Source organism: Brassica rapa, chromosome A06, assembly GCF_000309985.2.
Source record: "Brassica rapa cultivar Chiifu-401-42 chromosome A06, CAAS_Brap_v3.01, whole genome shotgun sequence".
NCBI classification, from domain to species: Eukaryota; Viridiplantae; Streptophyta; class Magnoliopsida; order Brassicales; family Brassicaceae; genus Brassica; species Brassica rapa.
Window position 1 is genome coordinate 11,098,430 of NC_024800.2, and position 20,540 is coordinate 11,118,969.

General features: G+C 37.2%; 4 protein-coding genes, 1 long non-coding RNA gene and 1 pseudogene across 6 annotated transcripts; 2 read left to right on the top strand and 4 right to left on the bottom strand.

Moving 5' to 3' along the window:
* Window positions 1–3,358: 3,358 nt before the first annotated feature.
* LOC117134588 lies at window positions 3,359–4,086 on the bottom strand. Its single transcript, XR_004458778.1, has 2 exons — window positions 4,033–4,086; window positions 3,359–3,843 (listed from the first exon to the last, which is right to left on the bottom strand). It is a non-coding gene; the product is annotated as an uncharacterized LOC117134588 (long non-coding RNA).
* LOC103873229 (DEAD-box ATP-dependent RNA helicase 35) lies at window positions 4,071–6,627 on the top strand. The gene is made up of 2 exons (XM_009151653.3): window positions 4,071–5,215; window positions 5,557–6,627. Exons 1-2 carry the CDS (start codon window positions 4,314–4,316, stop codon window positions 6,419–6,421), a joined length of 1,767 nt encoding a protein of 588 aa, XP_009149901.1. The 5' UTR covers window positions 4,071–4,313; the 3' UTR covers window positions 6,422–6,627.
* A 238-nt stretch (window positions 6,628–6,865) lies between these two features.
* On the top strand, window positions 6,866–7,736 carry LOC108872363. The gene has a single exon (XM_018659901.2). The coding sequence runs from the start codon at window positions 7,161–7,163 to the stop codon at window positions 7,383–7,385; it is 225 nt and encodes a 74-aa protein (XP_018515417.1). The 5' UTR covers window positions 6,866–7,160; the 3' UTR covers window positions 7,386–7,736.
* LOC103873363 lies at window positions 7,592–12,019 on the bottom strand (annotated as a pseudogene).
* Window positions 12,020–13,623: 1,604 nt separating this feature from the next.
* Window positions 13,624–15,967, bottom strand: LOC103873230. 2 transcript variants are annotated; one of them, XM_018659900.2, is made up of 8 exons: window positions 15,782–15,967; window positions 15,219–15,519; window positions 15,071–15,142; window positions 14,770–14,834; window positions 14,497–14,650; window positions 14,326–14,409; window positions 14,132–14,221; window positions 13,624–14,029 (listed from the first exon to the last, which is right to left on the bottom strand). In XM_018659900.2, the coding sequence occupies exons 2-8, from the start codon at window positions 15,483–15,485 to the stop codon at window positions 13,901–13,903; spliced, it is 861 nt and encodes a 286-aa protein (XP_018515416.1). In that variant the 5' UTR covers window positions 15,486–15,519; window positions 15,782–15,967; the 3' UTR covers window positions 13,624–13,900. The 2 variants fall into 2 exon arrangements, with proteins under 2 accessions (XP_018515416.1, XP_009149902.1); XM_009151654.3 differs by having other exon boundaries at window positions 15,717–15,957.
* A 930-nt stretch (window positions 15,968–16,897) lies between these two features.
* Window positions 16,898–18,789, bottom strand: LOC103873232 (malate dehydrogenase, chloroplastic). The gene is made up of 2 exons (XM_009151655.3): window positions 18,530–18,789; window positions 16,898–18,300 (listed from the first exon to the last, which is right to left on the bottom strand). The coding sequence occupies exon 2, from the start codon at window positions 18,298–18,300 to the stop codon at window positions 17,092–17,094; it is 1,209 nt and encodes a 402-aa protein (XP_009149903.2). The 5' UTR covers window positions 18,530–18,789; the 3' UTR covers window positions 16,898–17,091.
* Between the last annotated feature and the right edge of the window lie 1,751 nt (window positions 18,790–20,540).

Below are 20,540 nucleotides of genomic sequence, written 5' to 3' on the forward strand. Positions count from 1 at the left end.
AAATAATATTTTGATGGAATAAAAAGAGAATTAAATAGGTTGTTAGGATTTTATCATGAAAAAAAAGAAAAAAAAATATAAGCAACTTTCTAGAGATGGTCCATTTAAAACATTACACATTAAAGAAGTCATAACTTCTATTATATAATAAACAGTTTAAAGAAAAATCTGATAATTATCATTTGTACAAATATTTGATATTATCTTATTAATATCATATATAAATATTCTTCTATTATATGTCATGAAAGGATTATATCTATATTTTTGGCATCAAAAAGTTATATATTTTGTGATTTTGTTAAAATAAGTTCATCGATAGCATATAGAATTTATTAATGTTTAGTTTTAAAAAATAAATTTTCTAACAATTGTAAATTTTTCTAATATGTGTTACCACCAAAATTCATGTTTATGTTCTACCATACTATAGCAGTACTCGATTTATTATGTGTTGTAGGAGAAACATACAAAAAACAAGCTTGCAAAGAAAAAAAATGAATATTTTAAAATATAAGAGATTTCCTAAATATTTTCAGGCAACACTATTTATTTATTGTAAATCATATTTTTAAAAAAAGAATAAAATTATATATAATATATATATATATTATGGTGTTATTTGGAAATTCTATTTTCTTTTAACAGAGAAAATATGAGATTATAATTGAATTTAAACTCTTTTGAAATCATGACAACCCTTAAAACGATAACTCAATATTAAATTTGCTTTTATTAGTGTTTTTAACAAAGGTTTTTCCTTTTTGGATTTTTTTGAGAAATTATTTATGATAAATCTAAAAAACATTTTGTCAAAAATATAGACCTTAAAAATAAAAATGACCAAAATAGATTTAAATATTTTATCAAAAGAAATAAATCTATACTATTAAAAGGGAAATAGTTTTAAAAAATCTACCTATAAAAAGTTGTTGGATCCTTTCATTAGACTTAACTTTTTTTTTGGTCTCACCTTATATTTCTCTAACTATACAATAATCAATTACCTTATATTTCTATAACTATAAAATAATCAATGCTCTTATTTATTACTCAAGTTAGTATGTTACACCAAAAAATTATACATAACTCCATTATACTAAAATATCATCTTACCAAAATATGTCTCATGAATCCATAACCAAAAGGTGACTGGTAAATTTAGATACCAAAACTATATTGTTCCTTGGTGCCACCAACTTTGCAACATTTCACATTATCATTTATTTTTTGAACAAAGGCTTCACTTTATCATTTTTTCGTTGATCGAAATGTGGTTTTTCAAATGAATATGTTGACCTTTCTGAAATATTTATCTACTCAGCTTATACATTATAGATTTTTCTTGACTAACACTTCTAATAATTTTGACTATATTTTAAAGGAAGTTATTTTGCATACAGTTTAACAATTTATTCTAAATATATTGTTAGAGATTATTTTGTGTACTTTAGTTTAACATAGGGGTGGGCACTTTACCAGATATCCGAAGTGGCACCCGAACCCGATCCGAAAAAACCGAACCGAAATCCGAACCGAAGTAGCAAAATACCCGAACGGGTATTGAATAAGGAGAGATTGGATACCCGAACCCGAACGGATAATACCCGAACCCGAATGGATATCCGAAGATAACCGAACATATGTATAATTAACCTTATGTTTCTAGTTTATATCTCTCATTTTATATAAAATATTTATATTGATACTACACATAATTTAAGTTCATATGATATACATACAATTCCGGAAAAAATGATTTGCTACTCACTTAAAATGCATGTCAAGTTTTTTATTTCAAAAATTAACAAAAAGTTATATCCAAAATTAAAAAAAAAATAACTAAATTAGTGCCTTTTTAGTTTTAAAATGTTATGTCCAAATCTATTAACCATTCAATCTATTAAAAATAAAAAAATTAGTTAACTAAAAGTTATATTTTAAAATACAATAAACTTGAGAAATGAAAATTTTAATATTTTTTTTCAAAATCTAAATATCCGAACCCGATCCGAAATAACCGAATCCGAACTAAAAATACCCGAACCCGACCCGAAGTACAGAAATACCCGAACGGGTTCTAGACCTCTATACCGAAATACCCGAAAATCCGAAATACCCGACCCGAACCCGAACGGGTACCCGAACGCCCACCCCTAGTTTAACAATATATTCTAAATATATATATTATTAATATATTGTTATGATGATTTTTATAAGAATATATTATAGATGCGATTGAAAATTTATATTATTAAAAGAAAATATTTTTAAAAATATATTATAAAAGAATTTATAACATCTATATAAAACTCTTTATTTTTTATCCTACCATTAACTACAATAACTATAAATATTTTAAATATTTTTAAAAAATCCTATTATTATTTCTCATTTTGTATGATACACTTCTCTAATTATTTTTCTTATTATCATCCAATGTTATTGTTGTTATTCAATAATGTTATATACATCATATATTATGCTCAAAGATGGATATATAATATTTAGATATCAGTTATTAAAATGTAAGCATATATCATACAACATATTATATCATGTCATCTAACATTATATAATTCTAAATATTTACAAAATCAAATTTAATAAAAAAACACTTTAGCAAATCATTTGTTGAAACAAAATTATATATATTTATGTTAAATTATTTTTTATTACGTTAATATATTAGAAGTTTCATTCATCTCTTAAAATATTATTGAAGGTTATTTTTTTCCTACCTTGTCAACCAAATGCCGGGTCACACTTAATTGCATGTTTTTTTGAAGTTTGCATGCTTTAAATTAACGAGTTTTCATTAAATCTAAACCAACTTATGTACAAGTCATCGTGTTTACTGGTTCGACGACGGGTCCAAACTTGATATAAAAGTATTGTTCTCATCTAATTAAAAATAATTTATTTTAAAATAATAGACGCGCTGAGTCTGATCAATCCATATAATTTTTTTGAAAAAAGTAATCAAGCGATTTAAAATTTAATTACATTAACTAACTAAATAAAAATAATAACTTTTTTGATATAATAAAATTTTGTAACATAATAATGTATAACAAGACTAAAATATTAATTCATATCTTATACTTTTTCAACTGAAAAATAATCCGTGCTTTTAAGCGCGGATCAAAATCTAGTATACACTAATAACCCTAAGGTTAATTAATGTAGGTATTAGAGTTTATAGTTAAGGAGTGAAGTTTAAGGTTTAAAGTTTAGAATTTATAAGTATGGTTTTGGAGATAGGATTTCAATTTTTAAAAAATAAAATTATAATTAAAATTTTCAAATAAAAAATACTATTTTGGTCATTTTCGTGACAAAAACTTAAAAATGTCTATTATAAAAAATTGTTCTTTATTTTTTGGTTAAAAAGTTTTTTCCTTTTTTTCGTTCTTAAAATTACTTACGAAGCGATAAATATCCTTTTTCGTTTAGGTTTAGTCCTCTTGGCGATTCTGACACCTTTGATTTGCTATTGATCTTATAACAATCGAACCAGCTCGTCGAGCAAAGCAAACAAGTTGAGAAAGGATCCATTTCCCGAGGGAAACTCAGCATGTGCGCAACAACAACAGAAGAGGGAGATTGAGAACAGCCACAACGAGAAGCTCGTTGGTCTGCTTTCACGATACTGGTTCAAGAGAAGTCGTGGTCTTATTGCCACGGATTCAAATCGGACAAGAACAACGCAATCCTCAAGAATGTGGCTGCTGCCATAGTAGTCTTGTATTGTACAAACTTGAATATGTGAGACCCAATTCCTCCTCCCCCCCCCTCTACAAATATAGATTTAAAAAATACAGATCTTTGTCTTTGTGTCTCCTGCAACAGCCAAATCAAAAAAGAAAAAAGAAAAATGGTGAAATTGGAGTTTAGACTTGGTAACAATCAATCAAAATCGTCTAGATACGATTGAATCCAGAGTAATCTAGGTTAAATTCATTACTATTAGATGAGGGATCAACAATTCAAATTCTCAATCGACACAAAAAAAAATTGGAGAAAACTCACGTATGCAAGTGAAGGATGCGAAATGGAGGAAATACAAGCAAACAGTCGTCAAACGAGATGAATCACCCACCAATTACAGTATATTAGGCCCATTTCAATTATTGGGCCTTATAAACCAAATAAGAGACCCTTCAACAGCCCAATAGTGATGGATGGTATCGACGCCGTCTTAACCCGATTGGCGAAACCCCGGGTCGGTCAGTTTCCCCCGACTATTTTAGGATTCCAGAGAGAGAGATCTTGCTTCTGCTACTTGATTAGGTTTTCGTTTCCATCAAATCATGGAAGTAGACGATGATTACGTGGAGTATGTTCCAGTTGCGAAGCGTAGAGCCATGGAAGAGCAAAAGATTCTTCAACGGAAGGGCAAAGTGTTGGAGGTGGAGGAAGAAGCTTCGGAGAAGGAGAAGCTCGCCGAATCCAAACCTAGCTTGCTCGTCCAAGCAACTCAGCTCAAGCGTGACGTACCCGAAGTCAGTGCCACCGAGCAAATCATCCTGCAAGAGAAGGAGATGATGGAGCACTTATCTGATAAGAAGACGCTCATGTCTGTTCGTGAGTTAGCCAAAGGTATCACTTACACAGAGCCTCTCTCAACAGGTTGGAAACCTCCTTTGCGTATTAGGAAGATGTCTAGCAAGCAGATGGATTTGATTAGGAAGCAATGGCATATCATTGTTAGCGGTGAAGACATTCCTCCTCCCATCAAGAGCTTCGAGGATATGAAGTTCGAGAAACCTATTTTGGATACTCTCAGGGAGAAAGGGATAGTGCAGCCGACTCCTATTCAAGTTCAGGGTCTTCCTGTGATTTTGTCTGGGAGAGATATGATTGGGATTGCCTTCACTGGTTCCGGGAAGACTATGGTTTTCGTGCTTCCTATGATTATGATTGCTCTCCAGGAGGAGATGATGATGCCTATTGGTCCTGGAGAAGGCCCCATTGGCCTTATTGTTTGCCCTTCTAGAGAGCTTGCTAGGCAGACTTACGAAGTTGTTGAACAGTTTGTGGCTCCTTTGGTCAAGGCTGGTTTCGCGCCTTTGAGGTCTTTGCTATGCATTGGAGGTGTCGATATGAGGTCCCAGTTGGATGTTGTCAAGAGAGGTGTTCATATTGTTGTTGCTACCCCTGGGAGGTTGAAGGATTTGCTCGCCAAGAAAAAGATGAACTTAGATGCCTGCAGGTAACACCCACCCCTATGTATATATCTTTGTTTGCACTTATGCCTGGACTGTTATACACTAGTCTAGGTTCGTTGGAGTATCTGTTTTATTGTGGTTTATTGTACCTGTTTTGTCGTTCCTCCTAGTAAATGCCAGAGATCAATAGGGTTGTCTAGGTTTTGTCAGCACTTTACTGGGTGATTCGATATGGTTTCTTTTCTCTGAACAAATTTTCAGCTCTCATTTATCTTTCTGAATGCATCTTTCTTCTCGTGAGAGTCCTAAGGCTGTGCCATGTACTTTCACATCTAGGTAATGTTAGTTGGACGATGATGTTTACCTCTCTTTTTTTCTGATATAGGTACCTGACGCTGGATGAGGCAGATAGGTTGGTTGATTTGGGTTTCGAAGATGACATTAGGGAAGTCTTTGACCATTTCAAGTCTCAGCGTCAAACACTTCTCTTCTCTGCCACAATGCCTACCAAAATTCAAATATTTGCCAGAAGTGCTCTGGTGAAACCTGTGACAGTTAACGTAGGAAGAGCCGGAGCTGCGAATCTCGATGTCATCCAGGAGGTTGAATACGTCAAACAAGAAGCAAAGATTGTTTACCTCCTCGAGTGCCTGCAGAAGACCTCTCCGCCGGTTTTAATTTTCTGTGAGAACAAGGCTGATGTTGATGATATCCACGAGTACTTGTTACTGAAAGGAGTGGAAGCTGTTGCTATACACGGGGGAAAAGATCAGGAGGACAGAGAGTACGCCATCTCTTCCTTCAAAGCTGGGAAGAAAGACGTCTTGGTCGCGACTGACGTTGCTTCAAAAGGGTTAGACTTCCCTGATATTCAGCACGTCATAAACTACGACATGCCTGCGGAGATTGAGAACTATGTGCACAGGATAGGAAGAACAGGTCGGTGTGGGAAAACAGGGATAGCAACTACGTTTATAAACAAGAACCAAAGCGAGACCACGCTGCTTGATCTGAAACACTTGCTGCAAGAAGCTAAACAGAGGATTCCACCTGTCCTTGCTGAGCTGAAGGATCCGATGGAGGAAGCAGAGAATATTGCTAATGCAAGTGGTGTCAAGGGTTGTGCTTACTGTGGGGGTCTGGGACATCGTATTAGAGACTGTCCGAAACTGGAGCAGCAGAAGAGTGTGGCCATATCTAACTCTAGGAAAGACTACTTCGGCTCTGGTGGATACAGAGGAGAGATATAATCTGTATTCCAATCTTCTTACAAGAATCCCTTTTGCAAGTTAGGTGACAAACGTTATCAATGTGTTTTTGGAAAAGCGAAACCTTGTAATGTTGCAAGCTTACTATTATCTTCATGCTGACATTATATTTTCTTTTCATTTGCATGGCAATTAGGCTGTCACTTAATGTCCATGCTGGAGATGGTAAAAAGTGAAAAGCTTAAAGATATGTATGTCCATACGGTAATTTAAACAGGTAAAAAGTAAAAATATTTAAAACTTTGACTAATACACAAATACTTTTGAACAAGAGTGACAAAATAAATAAAACAGATGTATTGGCAGTTGAAACCGAATGTATTAATACCTTACAAGTTACTAATTGAGTTCAAGCATGGCAACAATTAAATCTTTGACTAATGCACAAATACTTTTGAACAAGAGTCACAAAGTAAATAGAACCGATGTATTGGCAGTTGAATCCAAGTGTATTAATACCTTACAAGTTACTAATTGAGTCCAAGCTATGGCAGCAATTAAAACTTTGACCAATACATATAAATGCTTTTGAACAAGAATTTTGACTAATATTTTCCGTTTTGGTTACTGTTAAATTTTGACTGATAATTAACTGAAAGACAATGTATTCATCGCAATCTCGAAACTATAAATATAGACTACTGCATCATAAGTAACTCATCCATAAACAATAGAAACAGTTGCATCATAAGTAACTCAATTCATAAACATAAAGAAGAAAATGAGTAAGGTAAAGAGCATGGTGTGGATAGTGATGATACTAGCTGTATTGGTCATAGGAGGTGAAGCAAAATCGGAAATAGAATGCAGTAAGATCTGCCGTCCCCACTGCCAGCGCTCATCACCAGCGTCAGAATGTGCAGCTTGTCGTACAGAATGTTACAAGTTGCCACCGGTTGCAATGAGAGGCAGGAACCGCCGCATGGTTTCAGAAAAACAACAATAGATCTTTCTTGTTTTGATTTATATTATATACAATAACACATGGTGACTACACATGTAAGGATCCAAACCTTATAATGCTTATATGCAACGGCTTAATAAGATGAGATTGTTCTTTGTTCTTTTTTCTTTTTGTCATGTTGAATGAGATTGTTCTTTTTTCAACAATCAACATGAGATTGTACTTTTTTCTTTTGGCAAAAGAACACAAGTATAACATCATTTTCACTTTTCTTAATGAAACCACTAAACAAAAAGTAAACCACCGCCACCGAAAAAAAAAGATGTAAAAAGAGTGAGAAATAGGCTTTTTTAATATATAAGTTAGCCTTCAACTTCATGAGAAGATCCTGAAGAGGAAACCTCCATGTGTGGCAAAGAAGGGAGCAAAGACGAGAGACTCAACAGCCATTAGCTTTATCAATATGTTAAGCGACGGTCCTGACGTATCCTTCAATGGGTCTCCTATTGTGTCACCTATCACTGCTGCCTTGTGTGGCTCTGACCCTTTTGGTCCTAAGCTCCTCGCGTGCTCTGATGCCCCCCGGCTGCACTCATCAATTTCACAATCCTCAAACCTCTCTCTCTTCTGATATTTTTTATCACAAATATAAACTCTCTCGCACACAAAAAGATTGCTTACCTCAATGTACTTCTTGGCATTGTCCCAGGCTCCACCAGTGTTAGAAGCTGATATCGCAATCTGAACTCCGGAGACAAGGGAGCCAGCAAGGACACCAGAGAGGGTCTCAACACCGAAGAAGAAACCAACAATGAGAGGAGTAAGCATGACAAGGCAACCAGGAGGAATCATCTCCTTGATGGAAGCATCCGTTGAGATCTTGACCTTCCATGAGTCCAGGGATGGTGTTGAACTGCCTCCTCACTTCTTCCACCATCTTAAGAGCTGCACTTCCCACGCTCTTCATCGTCATTGCAGAGAACCAATAAGGAAGCATCGCTCCAACAAGTAATCCGATCACCACCTTTGGGGTCAACACATCCACTGTTTGTACTCCTGCTCGGCTCACAAATGCACCAAACAACGCCAAAGACACAAGAGCAGCAGAACCAATCGCAAAATCCTACATAACAAACCACAAGTCTGAGCACTGTTGTTTCATTGTACAAAAGTAAGACTGATATATACCTTTCCGATAGCAGCATCAAGAGCGTCGGTTCTTTCTCGGATGCGATGGCTCATTCCCGCCATCTCAGCAATGCTACCAGCATTGTCACTGATTGGACCATAAGCATCAATCGCCAAACCAGTTGCAATGGTACTGAGCATCCCGAGAGCAGCAACGGCCACACCGTACATTGCAGCAAAGCTGAAGCTAACAAATATACTGACGGCAATCGCAAAGATTGGAATGATAACGGATTTGTATCCAAGAGCAAGTCCGAATATAACGTTGGTTGCTGCTCCTGTCCTGCATGAATCTGCCACGTCTTGCACAGGGCTGCAAAACACACACAGACATACAATTATTCAGTCATAAAAGAAAGAGAAAATGGCACTCAATATTACCTGTACGCATTGCTTGTGTAGTATTCAGTAACAAAGCCGATAATGAGTCCAGCCCAGAGACCAACAGCAACACACAGGAATAGCTCCCTGCATACCCCAAATTTAAGTAAAAGGGTTCACATAAAAAGAAAATGCAACCAATCAAAAGGGTCTTACCAGTTTTTCACAACTTTCTGTGTCCCAAAGTTGAAGATGGTAACCCAATCCACGACACTAGAGCTATTCCAGCAGTCATGATAACCGTCGAAATAATGAGCTGGTTTTTCAGCGCCGGTTCAATCTCCTTAACAGCCTTAATCTCAGAGATGTCGGTGGCATAGAGGGTTGTGATCAAACAAACCAAGATTCCCACTGAACTGATGAGCAATGGGAACAACATGGTTGATTCCAAAGGAGGAGATGGAAGCAACAACAAGCGCAGCACAAGATGATTCCGCGTATGATCCAAAGAGATCAGAGCCCATCCCAGCAATGTCACCAACATTGTCACCCACATTATCAGCAATCACCTGAAACATAACAAAAATAAGTCAAACTTCTCAGGTAACTAACATAAAAGAATGGTGTTAATAATAGTGCTTACAGCAGGGTTTCTTGGATCATCTTCCGGAATATTCCTTTCTACTTTACCAACAAGGTCAGCACCAACATCAAGTGTAGATCCCACCACCAACTCTACCAAAGAGCGCCATGGAAGATCCACCAAGCCCATAACCAGTGATGGACTCAAAGAGACCTTCCCAGTCATCACCGTAGTAAATCTTGAAGAGGTTGATGGTAATGTAAAGAACCAAGAGACCGTTCGCAGCGAGAAGGAAACCCATCACAGCCAACGCCTCTCCTCGCTTCCAGAGTGGTTCTGGCGTTGGCGTAAGTGGCGATCTTCATCCCGAGAAAGCCAGAGAGGACTGAGGACGAAGGAGATGGTGCTGAAGACGGCGGTGGCGAGAGCAGGCTTGCATGTTCTGGTCTTGTCGTAAGTGCAAGGCTGGCTCTTGGTGCTGAAGCCTTGGACAGAGCCGAGGAAGAGAAAGATGATGGCGGCGAAGAGAACCATGAAGACGCCAACGTACTTGTACTCGGTGAACAGAAACGAGGTTGCACCTGCGGACAAGATCACAGATCATTTAACAAGAGACAACGAGTTACTTTGACTAAATATTCAGCTTCAGACAAGAGGAAGACAGCAAAAAGGTTCAAAATTTCCAGACCATATTTTCACCAACTTTTAAACAAAAAAAAAAAGAGAAGATCTAAAAAAAACACGAGTTCTCAATCACCTTCAGATATAGCGGTCTGAATCTCAGCGCATTTGGCAACGACGCTCTCATCATTAACACCTTCCTCTTCCTCTATCAGATAATCCTCATTTCCATTCTTCCCGTCTTCACGCCACGATCGGCGGTGAGTTTCACGCCAGAGACTATAGGCCTGTTCGTTTACTTAACGCGCTGCGTCAATACTAGCGGCTGAGTTTAAAGGGAAAATGAGAGAACTTAACGAAGAGAGAAAAGAAAGAATGGAAGAGCATCCATGTTTTTCAGTCGCAAAGAAGAGAAAGAAAAGATAAACAGTGACGCTAGTTATTTCAGCGGCAAAAACATCACTGGATTCCATCGATCATTCTAACGCGCGTTCTCGTTTTTCCTTCACCAGCGATCAGTGCAGAAGAAAATTACAAACAAATTTCAGCCGCTAGTGTTGACGCAGCGCGTTTAGTAAACGAACAGGCCTTATATACCACTGGAACAGCGAGAAGGCGATTGGGTTTCAACTACGGTAACTACAAGTACAAAGCTGATGATCTACGCTCTGTCATCGAGCACTATCGGACACAGTAGAGGAGGTAACGTGGTGCTCCTCTACGCCTCCACGTATTGCAATGATGGTAACGTCCGCGCAATGTAGTCAATATACCTTGGAGATGGGTATCTCGAGAGAATCAAGGAACAAGGTTTCATCGATGCTAAAGAGGGCAAATCCGAGTTCCGTGTTAGGGAAGAGAGTTTAATGGAGAGGTTAGAGACGGATATGCATGAAGCTTGTCTCAAGATTGACAAACAAATGATGTCCAAATTATTATGGGTTAATATAGATACATCTATATTATATCAAATTTAAATAGATTTAAATGGATAAATCTAATTGAGCTCATGGACAAAACTGGAAAAGACCATCTGGACATTGAGTATCCTAAATAGCTAAAATATCTAGGTTTATGAAATTTGGAAAACAATTACAATTTTAATTTGTCTTACCAAAATCATAAAATCGAGTTTTCACCAAAACTGAAAAAATCATATTTTCTCGTAAAAACTGCATTTTCTCCATCAAAACCATAAAATTGTGTTTTTTTCGCAAAAACTGCTAAATCACAATTTTACGTTAAAATTACATTTTCTCGGTCAAAACCGTAAAACCACGTTAACCAAAAGTCATATATTTCATCAAAATCACAAAAATCTCAAAATCAAATTTTCTCGTAAAAATTTAAATTGCAAAATAATAAAGTTTAAGTCTATAATGTATACGAAATTTAGTATATTTCCATCTTTTACAATAAAAATTAAGTTATTTATACTAAATGAGTGCGTGGACCCCATGAGCAATCCAACTGATCATGGTTTTTTTTTATATGATCTTATTTGGACATGGTTTTATTTGGATGTTGACCAAAACTGTCCAACAAAAAGACACGTTCATATGGACACGCCCAAATAGGCCCAATGCAGCCCATTTGACATCTCTAGTGATAAGGTAGTACCAGTCGCAGATGCCGAGGAGTTTGCAAAGATCATACCCAACCACAAGCTCGACGAGCTCGGGACATCAAGAGGCAAGCTTGAAGCCGCCATCAACAGGTTCAAAGCAACAGGAGACGAGCTCAAAACCACTGTCGACGAGCTCGGAGCCGCCATTAACAAGTTCGGAACATCAGGCGGCAAGCTCGGACCCGCCATCGACGAGCTCGGGACATCAAGAGGCAAGCTTGGAGCCGCCATCAACGGATTCAAAGCAACAGGAGACGAGCTCGAAACCACCGTCGACGAGCTCGGAGCCGCCATTAACAAGCTCGGAACATCATGCGGCAAGCTCGGCGCCACCATCGATGAACTCTTCTTAAACCTTCTACGGATGACGAGCTCAACCCTTTTCCAAAACGAGCTCAGTCTCTCCTCCCACACCTCAGAACACAAGCTCAACCCCACAACCTTTCTTCTCCCACAAGACCTCTTGTTCCTTTTTAAAAAAAAAAACAAAACAAAAAAGGGAAGAGAAGAGTAAAGACGAGCTCAACCCCACATCCTTTCTTCTCCCACGGACCTCCTCACAACAAAACCAGATTTGTTCCTTTAAAAAAAAAAAAAACAAAAAAGGGAGGAGAAGAGTAAAGACAAGCTCAACCCCACAGCCTTTCTTCTCCCACGGACCTCCTCACAACAAAACCAGATTTGTTCCTTTTTTTTATATTAAAAAAAAAACAAAAAAGGGAGGAAAAAAGTAAAGACGAGCTCAACCCCACAGTCTTTCTTCTCCCACGGACCTCCTCACGACAAACAACGAGATTTGTTTTCCTCTTTTTTTTAAAAAAAAAGGAAGAAGAAAGATATGTCGGCAAGGAAGAACCAAAAAAGAAAATATAATAAATAAAGAGGGCAAAAGACCACACACAAATAATAAAAGGAGCAAAAAAATTTTTACTTTACTTCCAAATGGGGGACAAGAACAAAAAATAAGAGACCCAACCATCACTTATATAAAAGGAAAAATGTGTTGTTCTATTTCCTAACAATTCCCGAACCCGACTAGATTTTCTCAGACAGAAGATTCCAGAAGAATTCACCAAGATTCAACACTTGGCGAACTGTGGGGGAACAATTGTTGGAGATGAACTTAGCACATGCCCATTAAGAACTAAGCCCAAAATCAGGCCCGACCCCGTTAAGCAACAATTGATAATTTCGTTAGAAGACAAAACGTACATCATCATAAATAGAAGACGTCAGAATCATTGAAAGGACGCTCAAAAAAGTACAGAAAGTACAAAAAAGGAAAGCATCGCCTCTTCATCACAGACAAAATCTTGGACGACCTCGATCACTAGGCAAGCTCGGCCCAAACGACCTCAAACCATAAAATAGAAAGATATTTGTTTAGCGAGCATCTTTAGTTCTTGTAATTGACCGAGTTTGTTTATTCTTGACTATTAATACGAAAATCTCCATCCCTTTACATCATTTATAAATATTCAGACCCAAGATTACATAAATTCCGCAACCCTCGGGGGGGGGGGACACGATATACACTTTGGTGGCCATCTCTGAAGCTTTCTTCTTTGTGAATTTGGATGATAGAAGATGATTTGATTTATCTGTTTGATCAATCAGTAGATTACAGAAATAGCCTATTTATAGAGGCAATATCAGGATAATATGAACTCAAAAAAAAAAAGAAAAAAAAAAGGCAAACGTCTTGGAGAAGGAAATCTCGAAAGAATTAAGCAGAAAGCGTTCATCGATGCGTAACAGGGGAGATCCAAGTTCGGCGTTGCCCAAGGGAGGAGCCTGATGAAGACGTTAAAGACTCTGATACGCATGAAGCTCGTCTCAAGATCGCCAAAGGGTGCAGTCTTGACAGTTCAAGGTTCGGAAGATAAGAGGAAGATGCCAAGGAGTTCGCAAATATTTAACTGAATCTCGCGTGTGGTTCATTTAATCAAAAACTTATTTACTTGTTGTTTTTCTCTGTCTTGCAGAAAAATAATAACAATAATAAGACTGTACATAAGATGCCTTGAGAGCTTTGACAACATTTGGTAGTAGAGAAGTAACATCTTAACAGATTCAGAGAACATAAACATACTGAGTAAAATGATAAAACATGTGAAGAAGAAGCAGCATAAGTAGGTGGAAGTTCTTACAACCAAGTTCAGGCTTTTTTGTTTTGGTATTAATAGTCTTACCGGAGAATCATCGATGGGAGAAAGATCAGACTGGTGTTGGGTTGGATGTTGGCGGCGGCTGCTCTTGTGCTACAGCAAAGTGTAGTCCCCTGCGTTGAGGCATACCACCGTGTATCATGAAGGCAACTTCCGCAGCAGCTAGAGCCGCTGCTTCCTGATATTATCAGAAACAAAATCAGGATTAGATTAGGCTTTTCTTTTTTTTTTAACAATGTTAAAAAGAGTTATACAGAGCATTTGTCATGCTCATATACACCTGTCTTTGCCTCCGGCGCTGAAGAATACCGATGGCCCATGCCATGATGTAACATGGGAGGAGAAAACCAGCAGCACGAAGAAGGAAAAGCTGTTGTGTTGAAACCACAGAGAGAAACAGAGAAAAGAATCAATCAAGTGATTAACAAAGATACACAAAAAGAGAAGTGGTATGAAGTAAAGAGATGTTCATACAGAGAAGAAGGCAGTGGGGTCGTCCTCGTCATCTGGGTTAGTTGTGAGGTTTAGTGCATCTCTTAACAGTAAAAGTGCCATCAGCTGCCATAACCAGATGGAGCGCGTCACAGTTAAAAAAAAAAAAGAGATGATTGGAGAAACATCAACAAAAGAGAAGTGGGAGCTTACGATGAGAGCAGCAGAGCGACAGAAGGCAGCACCGCTTGAGTTAGATTCAGAGTACTCGTCATAGTCAGCTTCCAAGAAATGGCGCTCTGCTGCAGCCATTGCTAGAATGCGCGGGTCGCTCAAGTCCAAGTGAACTCCATTCTCCCAGTCGTCACTACAGTATCACAGAAACAACAAGTCAAGAGAAATGAGGGATAAAGGATGAAGGAGGTAATCAATAAACAATATATTATCCTTGTAATTGTTTAACCAATAAACAAACCACTAACTCACCCAATGTGAATTATAGTTTCATCAGGAGGAGGAGGTGGAGGTGCTGTATATCCAGATTGATAAGGCTGTTCAAACAAAACAAAACAAAAGAGAGAGCTGTTTACAAGTGGTAATTGGTAATCCCTTGTAGTTAAAGCACAATATGGAACCTTATAAAGTGGATTTCGTTGCTTCATCAAAGCTTAATATCAACTTGGATTTGACATATTGAAATTGATTCATTTTCATCAACCCAAAGTTAAATCTAATTTGCAACCTACATCTTTACACTGACACAAAGATTTAGCAGATTAATGATTACCTGGTGGCATATTTCGCAGATTATGTCGCCTTTCTCATTACACCAACGCTGAACACACTTGCGGTGGGCATACTACGAAGTCGTGAAAGTCAGAAACAAAGAAGCAAAATTGAACTTATAAAAAAGAAAGTGGAATTGTTTTTAATACCTTCAAACTGCCATTGCAAGCACAAGGAGTCTCCAAGTTGTTAGTGATATCCTCCTCCTGGCAAATACGGCACTCAACAGCTTGGAGAAGCGGTTCCTCTTCTGCAACAACAGCATAGTACTTCCTAGCATCTTCAGCTTCATCCCCAGACGAAGAAGAAGCCACATCTTTGCCTTGAGGCCTGGAACTTTCTCCAGAATCCTTTTCTGACTCCAAGCTCTCAGCCGTTATCAGACGATCGGTACATAAACTCAAATGATCCGACATCTTTAAACTTCCTTCAACACCAATGGTTCTTGATCTGTAACAAGAAGCTCCGATGCTTATTAAACAAAAAATAATAATAAAAAAGCCTCAAATTCTGAAAACAAAGAAAGAGAGATTAAACGATTCGATCTACAATAATGAAACCCTAATATTCTACAAATGAAAATCAAATCGCACAATAAATAATACAAGTACAGGGGAGATATAATAATCGAGAGAAATCAACATTACCTAGAAATGATTCTGGAACCCAAAATTAAAAAAAAAAAAAAAAAAATTCTTTAGAAATCTGGAACCTTTAGCCTCAAATGAAACTCTTAAACTTCGTGTTTTGTTTCCGTGTTCGGTCAGGAAAAAGAAAATCAGAATCAAGGTAAATATATTATGGGAGCGCGTGTGTATGTATAAAAGATCTTTATCATACGTGTATTGAAAAGAGGTTCGGTATGTACGAGCCGGAGCTTTGGAGCTTCATCTGTGATAACGTCTGTTAAACGGCTAGTTAAGAAAAAGAAAAGCGCCTTGTTAATTAATTTCTCATCTCTCCTCAATTTAACCAAACGGTGACGGAAGTCATTTGGTTGAAATTGTTTTTACATTTATGTCTGTAATCATTTATTTACGGATTCTCATTCCATTTTTAATTTAAGATTCACTGAAATTAGATTTTTTTTTTGGACCAATGTCTGAAATCAAATTTTTTTTTTTTTGTTTTTGAAATCAGATCACTTTATATGATTCACTGAAATCAGATTAAGTAATTAAATAATTGGTCCATTCAACGGCTGAAAAGAAATAATGTGACATTAAAATAATTTTTTTTTTTTTTTTTTTTACATTAAAATAATTTATTTTGCTTCTTTTTTCAATAGAGTGGGCAAATTGGACCCAAGTTGTATGTAATAGCTTTTAATAAGTTGAATATTCTAGAGACGTTCCCTGATTTCTTACTACAAAACTGTTTTGACTTTTGACCTTTTCCTCTTTGGCTAATTTGGCGGATTAATTTATTACGTAAGAAAGAAAGTGAGGACAGGTGTTTGTATGAATGCAACAAACCGATCCGGTTTAAAATTGGGATCGCTTACCGGTTTCTTGTAGCGTCATAAGCTTACAGAAAGTTTAGCATCAGCGTAAGAAATCTATAAATTGCTGGCCGAGATCAAGCAGCAGCTGAATATTACGAGTTATGTGGCGAAAATCACATCGGAACAGCACAATCTTGATTCACAAGAAGATAAGGGTCACAGCGTTGACACACCATAGCGACTCCACCAGGAACAACCAACCATTAGAGTGACCAAGAATCTACTAGCTTGTGTTTGACTGTCACAACATCGTAAAGTTCGTGTATGATCGTTAGAGACCTTCCCTGTTCTCTTCATTAAATATGTCTAGCTAATGTAATGATATTTGGTGTGATGAATCATAAAATCTGCTTCAATGTCATGTATCCAACATCTTCAGAACCGAAGAAGCCAATACATTCTTTATTCTACAACCAGAAATGTCTCGCCGATGCAACAAAAAACAAAACAAAACTCAAAATGATGAGAAGGAAACTGTTATCCTCTCGAAATGTTTCTCTCAGATGAGATCAAAGACATTAGTTAGCAGGTTTGTTTGCGAATGCAACACCCTTTTCGATGCTAGCTTTCAGTTCAGGCTTAAGAGCTTCTAACGCCTTGTGCTCATACTCAGTCAGCCCTTGGAGGTCAGACTCAATCACAGCTTCAACTCCGTTCCTCCCAATCTTGATCCGTGATGCAAAGAAAGGAAGATCAGTGAGAGTAGAGTCCACGAAAGAGCACTCGTAAACATCTCCATCTCCGTCAAGAGCACGAAGAGACGACTCCACAAATCTCGCTGCGGCATACGCCATCGACAAAGTAGCCGAGCCAGCACCCGCCTTAGCATCCACCACCTCGGTTCCAGCGTTCTGAATCCTCACAGTGAGTTTCTCGATCTCTTCGTCAGTGAAGCTGACCGAAGGCTTGGTCTTCGACAAAAGAGGCAGAATGGTGATTCCAGCGTGGCCACCGATGACCGGAACATCAACATCGATGAGCTTCAAGTTCTTTTTCTGAGAAACAAAGGTGTTCGCCCTCACAACATCCAAAGTGGTGACGCCAAAGAGCTTCTTGGGATCATAGACACCTTTCTTCCTCAACACCTCAGCAGCAATGGGGACGGTGGAGTTAACAGGGTTGCTGATGATGTGGATGAAGGCGTTAGGACAGTTACCAGCGACAGCCTCAACAAGCGTCTTCACTATACCGGCGTTGATGTTGAAGAGATCGTCACGGGTCATACCGGGCTTTCTCGGCACACCAGCGGGGATGACAACGACGTTGACATCTTTCAAACAATCGGCCAGCTCAGCCGGTCCGGTGAAATCACGGACCTGAGAGGGAGTGTTGCAGTGGCTCAGATCAGCGGCGACTCCCTTGACGTTGGCGATATCGTAGAGGTGGAGGGTGGAGACGAGAGGAGACATTTTGATGAGAAGGGACAGAGGCTGGCCGATCCCTCCGGCAGCACCGAGGACCGCCACTTTGTACGAAGCGTTGATGTTCAATCCGTAGGGCTTCGTGTCTGTTGATTGAGGTTTCGTTACGGAGCCGCGGAGAGACTTGGCGAAAGAAGAGGAATCTGGTCCAGAGAGGAGAGTGGATGACCTCAGAGCGGTGAAACGAGGGAGGGAGTAGTTGAAGTTGACAGCTTGTGCCCTTGACTGCGGTAAGGAGGAGGAGGAGGAGGAGGAGGAGGCTCTGGGAACGGTTGATCCAATTGAAATCGAAGAAGCTGCTGCCATCTGTTTTCACAAATATTTACAGAGAGCAATACTAAGCAAACAAGGCAGAAACTAATCTAATCTATAAAACCAATAAGATTGAGAGTCAGTTCTAAGAAAAAAGATTCAGATCTATAGAATGGGGGGGATCCAGCTATAGAGATGATATATGTTCCAATACAATCTGCAATCTAATCGTAATATCAAATGAAAGAGGCAGAAAAGAGAGAGAGATTGAGAATCTATATACCTTTGAGGAAAGCTCAAGACGAGAGAGATAGAGACGCTTCAAGAGTTGTCTTCGCAGGCTTTCGAGGGTTTGAGTGAGTGAGTGAGAGACAGATGAGATTAGGTAGGTAGGTTGGTGACGATGTAGAAAGAAAGAAAGAATAAATACCTAAGAAAAAAGATTCAGATCTATAGAATGGGGGGGATCCAGCTATAGAGATGATATATGTTCCAATACAATCTGCAATCTAATCGTAATATCAAATGAAAGAGGCAGAAAAGAGAGAGAGATTGAGAATCTATATACCTTTGATATAATAACAACTCTTAAAAAATAAAATAAAAAATATGTCCGCCCTTGAAAGGGCGGGTCAAAATCTAGTATAAAATAAATAAAAAGAATAAGTGAGAAAAGTTTTTAAGAGTTGTTATTATATCAGATCTCTGAGTGTTGTGTTGGGTTGGGGTGTCTCGTTGGCTCCGCCAAGAGGTGATGCGAAATCTACAGCGCGTCTTTTAGTTGTGTCCGTACGACACCCCCACCCCCACAAAACGCAGCGTAAACACTTGACCCTCTCTTCTTTCTCTCAGTCCTTTTTTTTTTTGCAAAGATCGTGATCAAAATTTCTTCATTTAAATTTTGCTTTTTTTATAACATCTCTATTTCCTAATGGCTAAATAATTATATTTTTAACTAAATTATATATAAAATGATTAGCAGGCTTTCTGCGCCATACACAGTTATAAAATAATAATTTAAATCAATACTAAATATAATTAATTTCTAAATTTATTGGTTTAAAAGTTAAAACCATTAAACCAATTATTTGTAATTTATTTTAGCTATTAAATTTAAATTTATTTACACTTATATAAATTTTATTAAGATTAGATTTTTATTTTCTAAAAAACAAAGATATTAGGTTTAAAGAGTATATTTATTTTAATATCTAAATATATAAATACTAGTAAATATTAGTTTTTTCTTTATATAAAATAGATTAAACTAATAAAATAAATCTTTTAATCAGCCATCAATCGTCCATTTTAGATATAGGGTTTCTCATTCATTAATTTGATGTAACGTCTTAACGTTGATGACAAACACGCTCTTGAGTCGAGTGCCGGCTTAAACTATATTGGACTTTTGGACAAACTTATTTTTAATGTATTATAATTGGTTAAACATAATATTTTGGACCCTTGTTGTAATTAAGAAACAGATATAAATATGAACCTTTTTTATCAGTTAATTCTAAGATGGATCCATGGCATATGCCATGTTTGCCATCCCCTAGAGCCAGCACTGCTTGAGTCATGCTCATAACGTACTCGTGATGCGTTGGACAGGCAGCCAAAACCTCACTATGACTTCAAATACAAATGCAGCTTCCGTTATTTCCTCAAGTAACCGTTAGCTTTTTTTTTTTTTTTTTTTGCTAAAGTATAAATGTTCTTTTTTGGCATTTCTAATTATTTTGTTGTTATATTCTTGATCGATGTTCACCTTTATAAGATAATTTTTTGTTGATCAATTCATTTTTTTATAAAAATTTGAAATAAGGTATGTAATACTTTTAGCATTCCTTAGAATATTCTAATAATCAAATTTGTTAAGCTATTAAAATAATCAAATTTATCAAGCTATTAAAATATAACTTTTTAAATATGTACATATTTTAAAAGATTTTACTGGATCCTAGATTATAATATCATATAGCATTAAACGAAGAACTCGATCTCTGGAATAAACCACAGAAATTCATAGAAGAAGAAAAAAAAATCTTTTCTTCCACTAAATAGTGTTGGCACTAGATAGATAGTTTAATTTGTAGTGATGGGTTGAAAAAGTTTAATGTCAAAATCACGCTACAATAGTGTTTTAAAGTTAAATTAGAGATGAATTTTTTTCGTGTTAAAATCACACTAAAATAATGTGATTTTGATACTAAAATAATGTTATTGAGTCAAGATGTCTTAGGGCATAAAATGACTAAAATAAAATAAAATGACTATATTATACAACTAGATTT

What these genes read in the sequence shown, in the direction of transcription:
- LOC103873229 (XM_009151653.3), top strand. Translation starts at nt 4,314, where the DNA reads ATGGAAGTAGACGATGATTACGTGGAGTATGTTCCAGTTGCGAAGCGT. An exon ending in ATGAACTTAGATGCCTGCAG is followed by an intron (nt 5,216 to 5,556) that starts GTAACACCCACC and finishes TTTCTGATATAG; the next exon opens with GTACCTGACGCTGGATGAGG.
- LOC108872363 (XM_018659901.2), top strand. Translation starts at nt 7,161, where the DNA reads ATGAGTAAGGTAAAGAGCATGGTGTGGATAGTGATGATACTAGCTGTA.
- LOC103873230 (XM_018659900.2), bottom strand. Translation starts at nt 15,485, where the DNA reads ATGTCGGATCATTTGAGTTTATGTACCGATCGTCTGATAACGGCTGAG. An exon ending in TCTGCGAAATATGCCACCAG is followed by an intron (nt 14,835 to 15,070) that starts GTAATCATTAAT and finishes TTGTTTGAACAG; the next exon opens with CCTTATCAATCTGGATATAC. An exon ending in GAAACTATAATTCACATTGG is followed by an intron (nt 14,651 to 14,769) that starts GTGAGTTAGTGG and finishes GTGATACTGTAG; the next exon opens with TGACGACTGGGAGAATGGAG.
- LOC103873232 (XM_009151655.3), bottom strand. Translation starts at nt 18,300, where the DNA reads ATGGCAGCAGCTTCTTCGATTTCAATTGGATCAACCGTTCCCAGAGCC.